At 33.7% G+C, this 12,172-nt stretch overlaps 1 protein-coding gene across 3 annotated transcripts in view; it reads left to right on the top strand.

Annotated features, from left to right (window-relative positions):
• The first annotated feature begins 588 nt into the window (after nucleotides 1–588).
• The window catches only part of Grm5 (glutamate metabotropic receptor 5), a 413,823-nt gene continuing 402,239 nt past the window's right edge, over nucleotides 589–12,172 (top strand). For all 3 annotated transcript variants that reach the window (XM_077797673.1, XM_077797672.1, XM_077797671.1), the window contains exon 1: nucleotides 589–1,249. In XM_077797673.1, the coding sequence (XP_077653799.1) occupies nucleotides 589–1,249 (661 nt within the window). The remainder of the gene's footprint in view (nucleotides 1,250–12,172) is intronic.

Below are 12,172 nucleotides of genomic sequence, written 5' to 3'. Positions count from 1 at the left end.
AAAAAAAAAACATGATTATATCACCCAGAGATCACCAATGTTTAATACTTCGGGATGCATTCTTTCTAGAATTTTCTGTTCAAAACAGTTTTTCTACTAGGTTGCTCTACCTTTCTCACCTCTGCATGAGAGTAAAGTTTTGCCTGCCACATGTCATATTTTTGTGCCAGATGAACAAAGAAAAATTTTAATCTAAGCAAGGCAGAACCAAGAAGCTATGTCATCTATTTCATGAAATCGCAAAGGAAACAGACAAGTCAGAAATAGTTTGTAATTATTTTGTTGTTGTTATCCATATCACCAAATTTCCTCTCTCCACTAGCATCATTAGAACTTCCCTAAACTAGTTGTGCTTATGTTGTTAAAAACCCATGTTCTTTTCTTTCAGGTTTTGAAGACCATGATCACATGGATGCACCTAACTAAATGCTACCTGGGGACATGGTGGTTCTTTAGAGAACACATCTAAATTGCTAACTAATTCCTTGGTGTACCACTCAACACAGGACATCATTTGATTTTCACTATCAGAAATCTCCAAATTTTTTCCACCATGCTATCTTTATTAGCTTGAACTCCTTCCCTAAAATGGTCCTTCTGTTGATCCTGTCAGTCCTGCTTTTGAAAGAAGATGTCCGTGGGAGCGCACAGTCCAGTGAGAGGAGGGTGGTGGCTCACATGCCAGGTGACATCATTATTGGAGCTCTTTTTTCTGTCCACCACCAGCCGACTGTGGACAAAGTTCATGAGAGGAAGTGTGGGGCAGTCCGTGAGCAGTATGGCATCCAGAGAGTGGAGGCCATGCTACATACCTTGGAAAGAATCAATTCAGACCCCACACTCTTGCCCAACATCACTCTTGGCTGTGAAATAAGGGATTCCTGCTGGCATTCAGCTGTGGCCCTAGAGCAGAGTATTGAGTTTATAAGAGATTCCCTCATTTCTTCAGAAGAGGAGGAGGGCTTGGTACGCTGTGTGGATGGCTCTTCCTCTTCTTTCCGCTCCAAGAAGCCTATAGTAGGGGTCATTGGGCCTGGCTCTAGTTCTGTGGCCATTCAAGTCCAGAACTTGCTCCAGCTTTTCAACATACCTCAGATTGCTTACTCAGCAACAAGCATGGATCTGAGTGATAAGACTTTGTTCAAGTACTTCATGAGGGTTGTGCCTTCTGATGCCCAGCAGGCACGAGCCATGGTGGACATAGTGAAGAGATACAACTGGACATATGTGTCAGCAGTACACACAGAAGGTAAGTTCTTTTACATGCATGAAATATGTCTTCTGATGCATTCATCAACTTCCCTATTAAAATTTCAGGTTTTGGAAGGCTCACTATTCCTTATTATTTTGGACATTGTGAGTTGCTTCAATTATACTAATATGATTCAAAGGGACTGAATGGAAGATATCTAGAGAAACATACATATTAGTTAATGTAATTAAGTAAATTACATGGTTATGTGGCCATAAATTATTTGAATTTGCATTAGAAAAGTAGAAATGATAATTTCTACTTTTGCTATAAATAATATTTGCTATAAAAATATAAAAAAATATTTGATATTATTAGATGTTTTTAAGTTTTATAGATTTTCATTGAACATCTCACATATTTAATATAAAGTTGCTCCAATTGTCAATTTTATCTCATATAGAGAGGTAGATATGAATGCATATAAGAATGAACATAGCCAGTTCCAGTCCAAGCATATTATAGAAATTACCAAACAGTTTAGTCTTACATCTATTTTTTTCAATAGATTCACGGTCAAACTACAATGAAGATAAGAATGAATTAATTTCATCCTTGTATAGAACATACGTGGAAAGTATGATTCTTAACAATTCAACACAAGTTTGCTTTGAAAGTTATTCTTTATATTGAAAGGAGTGTGAGTTAGGAAAATATCTAATAATATTTATAATATATTAATACATTATTAATATATTATTACATTTATAATAACAAGTAGCTTGTTGTTGCTTATAGTAATTTAAAAATGCTTTAGAATACTATTAGTCCTTCAGTAAGGCTGTTTTGGATAGGTTTGCTTTAACTTATTGGGGTTAAGTGAGTGAAATGGTGAGATTCACTTGTTATTTCACACACTTTCCTGGACAAAAAGAGGCCTATGTTAAGCAATATAATATCTTGAAGAGTGTACAGCACATTTTTATAAATAGTTAAATGATTGTGAAGATTAGTTAAGATTTTAAAAATTCCTGTGATCACATATTATTGTGGCCCAAACATCCAATCCTATAAAATTTGATGTTACATTATTAACAAATTAGTGAAATGATCTCAGTCAGTTTAACTTTAGAGGTTAGAGATAATGATCAATAAGATATAGCAGATTTTCATTATCAAGTGGCATATTATCATGAATTAATTTAATTCATGATATACAACTGCATAAATATACAATGGAATTCTATACAGATTGAAACTTTACCTCTGGAATTTTTCATATAAATAGAGAATTAATTTGAGGTTGATATAGAGAGATTTTGAGCAAAGAGTGAATATTTGGACTAGGACAATTTGGATTATTTCTCCTTTGCTGGGAAAATTTTTTCATTTTATTCTGATCATTTTACTTTAGAAAATCAAACCCAGACAGTAGGAAAGTACACTACCTCTTAGTCACTCCTTGGCCCCTCCTTTTTTTCCTAATACTAAGATTTTTCTTATAAACTATTCTTTTATTTGATTTTCACAACCATCTGGTGATATAGAGAGTCCAGAAATTTTATAACCATTTTATTTATTTTTATTGCTCTACTTAGTTATACATGACATTAGAATATATTTTGACATATTCATACAAGCATAGAATATATTTTACAAATATAAGCATTCTAGGAGTTTAAAAATTTATCCAATATATAACTAATAGTAATATTGGAGATAGGGACAGAGGTCATAGCTGCTGACTTCTCAATCAGTGTACTATCATAATTTAATAGAATTCTATACAGTCATACTCTAAGGATACATTTGTGTAACACAAATTTGTTAAACACAAATATATGCAAGTCCTGCTGATAGTTTTGTGAAGGACAGCTCCATGTTTTATATATCACAGTCTTCAAGGGGCTTTCAATCTGGCAAAGGGTATGAAACACACATGAATACTTATATGAGCATAATTCAAGGTGACAATTGCAAATAAGTCTCTAAAGCAAATTGACAGGGAAAATTACATTCTATCTGTGGTGATGGGGGTCATGGTTATCTTAGAGGAATTTGATAGTTAAATCTTAACTGGAAGGATACTGACAATGGTTGAAAATTAAGAAGGATTGCATTTAAGCTAAGGACATGAGGAAATATGAGAAGGTGAGAACTTTCTTCTAGCTTCAGAAGAGAAAGTTTGGTCACCATATGGGAGAAGCCAATCTGAGATTGTGCTCCAAGTGAGACTCAGAGCTCCCCATGAAACTCAGAATCAGGGTCATTGACTTTTACTTATTTAAACTGGTGTCTTGATCTTAATGTGCATCAATAGTAATTGAATTGTAATTGAATAGTAATAAATTATGATACATTAACATATTATTATGTAGCAATTAAAATGAATGGGGAGCTCTATAGAAAATTAAATAATACTAGTGATTTCCAAGATTATTTTGTGAAAACAACTAGATGTGGTTCTGTGCATATGGTATTTCTACTTGCTTAAAAATGTTTTTACACAAAGCATACAATGGCATATTCATAGAATTGCTCATAGAAATAAGTAAAACAACTATTTGTCTTTCTGAGAGGAAATATAAGTAGTTAGGGAATATGATAGAATGGGAGGGATTTACTTTTCATCTATAACTTTTACATACATGTGTTCAAAGTTGTGTGTTACATGCATAATTTTTACCAACCATCTTTTGATGTGGTGTGTTACTTGCATAAATTTCCTATTGTAATATATCACTTATAAGAAAATACTCTGAGGGTAAAATTAAGACAAATGAAACTGCATTGCCAAAATTCAAGAAAATTACTATGGTGACACCATACCAGCAGGATTTAGGAGAGAATAAAATTTAGAACTGAACATTCAAAAATAAGAGGAAACACTCTGGATTATTGCTTTATGTGATTATGTTAAGACATATTTGTTTTGTTTTGATTCTAAGCAAATGTGTGATAATGGAGTTACATGGTTTTAGGACTTGTAGTTTATCAATATGAATGGCATGGGAGAAATTTTCACAAGGCAAAATTCACCTCCAGGATCTGAAAAGTCCTTGAGTCAAATGAGATACAGCCCTGTTGGATTCTGTGGAAGCTCTCCAAGGATATGCCTGGTTTTCTGTTGCTTGGCCCTTCAAAAATCCTCAGTGTGATCTTATAAAAACTGAAAATGCCAGTTCTTACTTTAGCTTCTCTCTCTGGCTTGCTTAGGTTAATTCTCCGTAGTCACAGAACAATCAGTCCTGTACCTTGTACTTTATTTTTATGTTCTTATAATTATGCTCTTTTGCTTTTCCTTTTTGAAAGGTATAAACATTTCCAAACACTTTCACATGAGCCATCAAGTTGTATGAAAAGATATGGTCCTATTTTCAAAAACATCTACCCCAAATTACTTCAACCTGACAGTACTATGTCACTCAATCATGACAGCTACCACAGATATTTCTTCAAGAAAGTGTATGCTAGCCCAGAAATCCAGAGGAGAACACTGGAGACCTGAGTTTGAGCTTTAATATTAATCCACTAAACTTGGACTTCTGTGATTTATGAATTTTATAGTCTGAGGGAATGACTATTTATTGTGGCTTATTGTATGAAACAGAAATTATGCTTAGAACTTCCAGGCAAAGAGATTCATAGTACAAAACAAAACAAAGAAAATAGGTTTTTTTCAGGGCAGAATAAACTAGCACTTTGACCCTGTAGACAAAGGGAAGATGTAGTGACTCAGGAGAAATATTTCACCTTTTTAAGGGAGTCAGTCTAGTCAGCACCCTCTCTGCTCTAAGACAATTTAAAGGGACACTTCCCTCAGTACTTTTCCAAACCTAGACCTATATGTCCATTATAGTACAGGATCAATAATGTTTATCTGTTCAGGGCTGGGGAAGATCTACTTAATTGGTGACTTCAGTTAACTGGTCCCTAAATCCACATTATTCACTTTGAAATTGGACAGTTCTTTTCCACTTTTATGTACATTTGGTCTGGTTACTCATTGCTTTAGTAAATAAAATTTGGTTGGAGTGGGGACTTCCTTGCTAGTCTGTCTTGAAACTTGATCATTACCATGTGAGGCAGGAGTATCCCCAAGTTTTCCATATGAGATTATTGTGAATCTGTTGACATTAACCATGTGAGATCTCACAATAGATCAACACAATTACATTGCAGACCCACAGCCTATTGCAATCACATAAATGACCCAGCTGAAACCATAAACGTTTCCTGGTTGACTGCAGACCCATTTGTGAGCAATGATAAATGCTTTCAGGATGGAGGTCAAAAGAACCATACTCATCCCAGTGACTTTAGATTCCAGCTCCTCTCCACACAAGTGGGTACCATTGTTATGCCTAAACTTTGAAATCAAAACAAAATAAGTTTATTTAAATTAAATGTATTTAAATTAAATTTATCTAAATTAAAGAGAACAAATGTGCAGGCAAGAAATGCTTCATTGTATAAGTAATGCTTCAACCCCATATTCATGGGGATCAGTGCAGTATTTCTATACATGAACAAAGCTTATACTGATCAAATACACGCATACATAGTCTTGTAATTGGATATTTAGTTGTTCCTTGAAACCTAAATACTATAATCACTTTTGTGTATTCCATTATTTTTTTTATTTTTTTTTGTATTTCATTATTCTATTATTCTGCTAGATCTACCTTAATTTCATTGAGAAAAGTAATTACTGGGCTTGGTTTACTATTCAAAACCAAACCTACTGTACTCTCTACATGATTCACAGGATTTTCACACTTTATAATTTTTGCTGACTTTAGTTAGAACTCTACTGTATATTCCCCAGGGTCTATTGGAGTATCCAGCATATTATAGGTACTTAAAGATGGTTTGCTGAATTGATTAATTTCTATTAGAATAATATATAACCCATTGTTTATGACTATATAGTATGTGGATAAATAGCAAGCACTTGTAATTTTTCACAGTTTTGCTTTTTTATGAAATGAGGTGCCAAAATGCCTCCCTTGATTAATTGTAAAATGCGGTTCACACTTCACTCCCTTTTTTGTTTTCACTGGTACTTGAAATTCTTATTTTTGTTTAATGAAACAAGAATACTGCTCTTTTTTTTCCCTAGGGTAAAATGTTCCAATGATACTCTGGTGGAGGGAATATACTAGTAAGTTGTACTGGTAACATAACATCATGAAGAATATTGTCTTAGATCAGCCTATAGATTGCAATATTCTATGTGTTTCTGATTATAATATGGTTTTCCATCAAGTATTTACTTATATATATGATCACAACCAAGCTTTGGCTGAAAGTGCTTTATTTTGCTTTATAGTCTATATGCTAATGTTCAACTTTTAAAATGTGTTTTTATTAGCACATATTAATTGTACATGTTAATGGGGGCTCAGGACATTACTTCTGTATGTATATAAAGCATATACTGATCAATTATAGATACATCCCATCACCCACATCACCCACACCCCCTCACCCACACCCTTCCTAATCTTTAATAATTACATTATACTTTTAGATTAATTTTTTATGAATTTCTATGTATGAGAAAACCACCTAATATTTGTCTTTATGTGTCTGGCTTGTTTTACCTTTCATAATGACCTCTAGTTCCATTCATTTTGCTGCAAATTACAGGATTTCATTCTTATTTATGACTGAATAATATTCCATCATCTCTATATACTCCCTTTTCTTTATCTATTCTTCTGTCCGTTGCTAACAAGATTGGTTCCGTATCTTGGCTCTGGGAACATTAGCACAGTAAATATAGGCAGGCAGCTTTAAGTGGGGACACACTTTTCCCATCTCAACTTCTCTGCTAATTTTGACTCTATAAAGACCATAGTTATGTTTGGGAAGATAAAAAAAGTACATTGCAATAGGGTTTCATTTTGTTTCTCCAGGAGCTGAGAAGTTGAGATAAATTTTAAAATAATGATGGTAACAATTCACATATACAAGCTATGGTTTGTTTTATAGAACGTTGACACTGGAAAGATGATAGGCAAGCATTTATTCTACCTTCATTATTTTTCAGTTGAAAAATCAGAGAAAGAAAGGTCAGATAATGTGGCCTTTTTTGTCACATAATTAGTTAGAGTTTTGGAACTCAGGATCCCAATCTACACTTCACTATGTTTCCATATCATGGTTGAAATTGTTATTCAAATTTTCTCAGGGGAAAAATCATTGAATTTGTGGCCATAACTAATAGTAGCCTGGCTTTCCTACTTTCAGGACTCCTTTAAATTATATAATTTCTGGCTTGGATTCTGACTCACCTATGAGATGACATCCTTGCTTCCTCTTTCACAGGTACCATTTCTGTCCATTCATTGTTGAAAATACTAGAAAATTTCCCCAAAATATATGAGGGCCCAGAGGACTAATTTAGAAAGCAGTTTGTTTTGGGAGGATGTCACTGCACTGTTCCTCCAAGAAACAGAAACAAATTTCTTGGGTGATATGCAAATGTAGATATTTCTACAGTTTCAATTAATCAGATGCTTCCTTGAACAAAAAGACCACCTCTGAGTTTCCATGTCTGTCAGTTATTCTGTATATACCCATAGTATGGATGTGAGCTGCACATATGTATGTTTTTCCTTGGTCTCCATTATTCCAAGATCTCATAGAGGTAATATTATTGTCTGAGCTTTAGGGTTTGTGTATTCGGAAAGTTCAGTCATTTTGTTTACTAAAGAGAAACCTTGTGACTCACTTAGTTATAGTAATCTTATTAACTTAAGGTTTATAATGTTCAGGTATGAGCCACAGAGGTTGATTCTGAGTAAGGAAAGCTGGGGAAGCATAGAGTATGATGTGAGGTATAATGTTCAAAAGTTCTTTTTGAAAGACAAAACACAGAACAAAAATTATAGAACATATGATGTAAACTACACAAGGAAAGCACATAAGAGAAAGCAAAGATAGGGATTCTTAAAAATATAGAGAGTTTATCAAGGGAACATTTTCTCCTTCCTTCCTTCCTTCCTTCCTTCCTTCCTTCCTTCCTTCCTTCCTTCCTTCCTTCCTTCCTTTCTTCCTTCCTTCCTTCCTCCTTCCCTTCCTCCCTCCCTCCCTTTCTTCCTCCTTATTCTGTTTCTCTTTCTCTCTCTCTCTACTAGGGATTGGACCCAGGGGCGCTTAGCCACTGAGCTACATCCCCAGCCATTTTTATTTTTATTTTTACTTTTATTTTGAGATAGGGTCTTGCTAAGTTGTTTGGGTCTCACTAAGTTGCTGAGGCTGAATTTGAACTTGCAGTCTACGTACCTCAGCCTCCTGAGTTGCTGGGATTATAGACTTACATCATCACACCCTCTCTGTCTTTCTTATTTACATTTTTTCATCTACTTTCATCAACAGAAAATTTTAAAAAAAATTTAGGCTGTTCACATAAGTCTGGTCAAGAATTATAATCTTTTTTATTATTCCATTGATTTGAGGGTAGATACATGAAATATGAAAAATATTACTAAAGCCTATATAATTAATACTTTGAAATGGAAAAAGATAAAATTATAAGGACTAGTTGTTCTAAAAGAAAGATAGCTGGGTGGGACTAGATGTTTTTACTCTATGATTCTGAGAAAGTCACTTGAGCCCCTTCCTGCATTTGTCATATGAAGTTGGAGCTGAAAGGCCATTCTCATGGGTCACTTCCAAGACTAACCTTCTGTGATTTGCTTTGCTCAAGTGTCTACAGACTACAAATGGGCTACATTAAATGCAGGGCATCACACTTAATATAAGTGAAACCAAGCATGACATATTCAAATGAGTGTGGCAGGAATGTTTATGAGACTTGAAACTAGGTATTCAGAGAACAAATTTAGCAGAGAGAAGACAGGACATGGTAGAGCCCTGATTCAAACTTAAGTATTGGTATATTTAGGTCTTTGTAAAGTTCAGGTAGAGAGGAGCTAAATTCATTCTCAATGGCCAGGAACTTTACAAAGATCTAGTTTATTGAAATACCACAGTAACAAATTTTAGTTCAGTAATTAGAACCATTAACAGGAACAGAGCCATTAACATGAACAGAACTATTCTTTGAAAGGAATTGCCTCTACATTTGGAAGGATGTAGTCAATCAATTGTCCATAACTCCGATGCAAAAGCCTAGAATGGGCAATCATTGTGAGGCTATGGAAAAATGAATTTAAACCTCAGTTGGCAAATGGGGTTGGATTATTTTCCCTTTTATATAGCCATCATTATCATTTGAGATTCTATTGTTCTGTCAGATAAAATGTGATCAAATATTAAACATTTTTCATAAATTTGTTAGTTCACTCTTTTATTCAATAATTTGCCTTAAAAATTGGCCATTTTACAGATTATAAAATAAATATGGAAAGAGAAAATAATTTTCCCATAATATTGCAGCTAGTTAGTGGCAAAATAAGGATTCAGATGCTAGGTCTACCCTTTTAAAACAAATATAAATCTTCTTACTTTGTATTGGAGAAGTTGTAGCTTTAAGGAAAAGTGAAGTGCACATCTCAAGATTCGTTTTCCTTTCTTAGGAAACAAAAGATACTATTTGTTTTCCCACAGATAAAATCTTTTAAGCATGTCACATATGTCTTTTTATCCAGCTTCCATGGCAGCACCTTTTCTTGTTCCCAGAGAATGGATTAATTACAGTAAAAAGAAATTAAGGAGGAGGCAGTGTGGCAACAAGTTGACCTCACAGAAGAACTTTCTGAGAGTCTGATGATGAGTACAGACTGTCGCTGGACTGTCACTGGTCTGTCGCTGGTCTGTTCACATTTCCCCTACAGGCTCCACACTGTCCTTCAGATGGGAGTTACTGGAGGGAGCAATATGGTACACATTTTTCAAGAGTAGGAGGACATATTGTTAAATGATGCAACCTTACGTATGAAAAACTATTCTTTGGAATTCATTGGTGCCAGGAGTTATGAAATCTCATTTTGGCACATTCAGTTTAACTAAAATTGCTGAATGAAGAAGATTTTTTTTCTTTTCTCAACATCTTTTGAAGATGTGAATCTCAGGCCAAAAAAAAAAAAAAAGGCAAAATCAAGTGAGATAAAAAGATGAGATAGCAATGTTAGAAGTAAGAGCAATTCCATCAAATGGGTAAACTGCAGTGGAGTCATGACCTTAAATTCACAAAGCTTATTGCATAGCCGTCTCTGGAAACTGAGTATCTTACACTTTCAACTATTAACACAGAAGGATTGAGTGCAGATACTGATTAATTTTGCTAGTACAGAGACTTTGGTCAGGTCATTTAATTTATTTATTTTTTTTGCTATAAAATTGACATAATACCATCCCATACAATTACTGCGAAACTGAATATAAAGCACTTAACATCAAGCTTGGCACATAGCAAGTATTCAATAAAACCTTCTTAGGTTTGCTTGCCAAGAACTTGCCTTGCCTTCTATTGGCCATGGAGAAAAGTGCCCATAAATGATATTTCAATTTGGTTCTGCCTATATAAAATTGACTAGTGAAGTAGAGAATTGGTAAGGAAAGAGATACTCTGTACTCTTCCAGTTGCAGGTGTATTCTGAGAGCCATTTAAGGGTAGCAAATTGACAAAGTCTGGAAAATCCCACAGCCATGCTGTTAGCATAGTTATTCTTGCTGTGTGTACATAGGGGATGTGGTATAGAACTAGGGGTGATTCAAGATAGAAAGTTAATTCTATATATTAAGTACTTCTGAAATATTTCTAATTTTCAACAAGCATTAACAACTTTGTAGTGGAAAAAAATAAGCTCAAGCAACAGAAATATAACTTCTTTATAAATTTCAAATTAGAAATGCTTATGGACATTTAGTAGTTTGTAACAAGAAGATTTGTTAACAGGAGATATGGTATAGCACATAGAATCATGCCACAGCCTTGAGTATAAAACTAAAATGAAATAATATGAATCTTAGGAAACAAAATAAATACATTATATTAAATAGCTACATTTGTATATATACCAGTTTGATGCTCTCTTGCAAATTGTTGTAGCTGCAATAATAATAACTATTTAAAAGTGTTTACTGTGTTCTCAGAAATTATAAAAGCTTTTTGTAATCTATGAAGAGATATCAAGATATAGATTTTGGAGCCCTTATTAATATAATATTAATGTCATCTTATAACCCAAACCATAGATACAGTGAAAAATAGATATTTCTTCATTCCTTTCCTTGAGGGCTCTAAAAGTATAACTTTTTCTATCTTTGACAATTTCCTCACAGACATTCTTCAGTCTTATTTGGTTATATATCCTTGTTTCATATATCTTTATTTTACAGTATTTGGGTTAGGATTTTAAGTTTTTCTTTCCCTACTAGGACTAGAAAAATATTTTTAAAAGAAAACTATATTATATTGCAATATTATGAATTCTTGTCCTTTAGAGAAGGTGGAAAAACAAAAGTCAAGTGAGACATATTGAAGTGTCATATAAGTTTAATTTCAATTTCTTGGAACTGGAAAAATCAAAACCAAAAATAAACTGGTGATTAATATTTATATCAAAGTAATTTAAGGAAAGGCAAAGCCTATATCAAGACACTAGAAAAGTAGACACATTATTTAGCTATCTTATTTATAATCAATTTTGTTTCAATTCTTAAATTATTACATTCATCCCTGCTATGTAAGCATAATTGGTCCTAAGTTTTTTCTTAGAGGAAATAAATGCTGAAAAATAACAACTGAAAACATTAAGTTGTTTATAAATTAATTATACAACTTTGTATTTACAAATTATTGACAAAATCAGATCTTCTTATAGCTAATGAAATTTTTTAAAAAGCGTTTGAAAATTTGATTTTTTTTTTTTTTAAAGAGAGAGTGAGAGAGAATTTTATTTATTTTTTAGTTCTCGGCGGACACAACATCTTTGTTGGTATGTGGTGCTGGGGATCGAACCCGGGTCGCATGCCTGCCAGGGCGAGCGCGCTACCGCCTGAGCC

The sequence above is a fragment of the Urocitellus parryii genome, chromosome 4 (genome assembly GCF_045843805.1).
Source record: "Urocitellus parryii isolate mUroPar1 chromosome 4, mUroPar1.hap1, whole genome shotgun sequence".
NCBI classification, from domain to species: Eukaryota; Metazoa; Chordata; class Mammalia; order Rodentia; family Sciuridae; genus Urocitellus; species Urocitellus parryii.
This window is presented reverse-complemented; position numbering and strand designations above follow the sequence as displayed.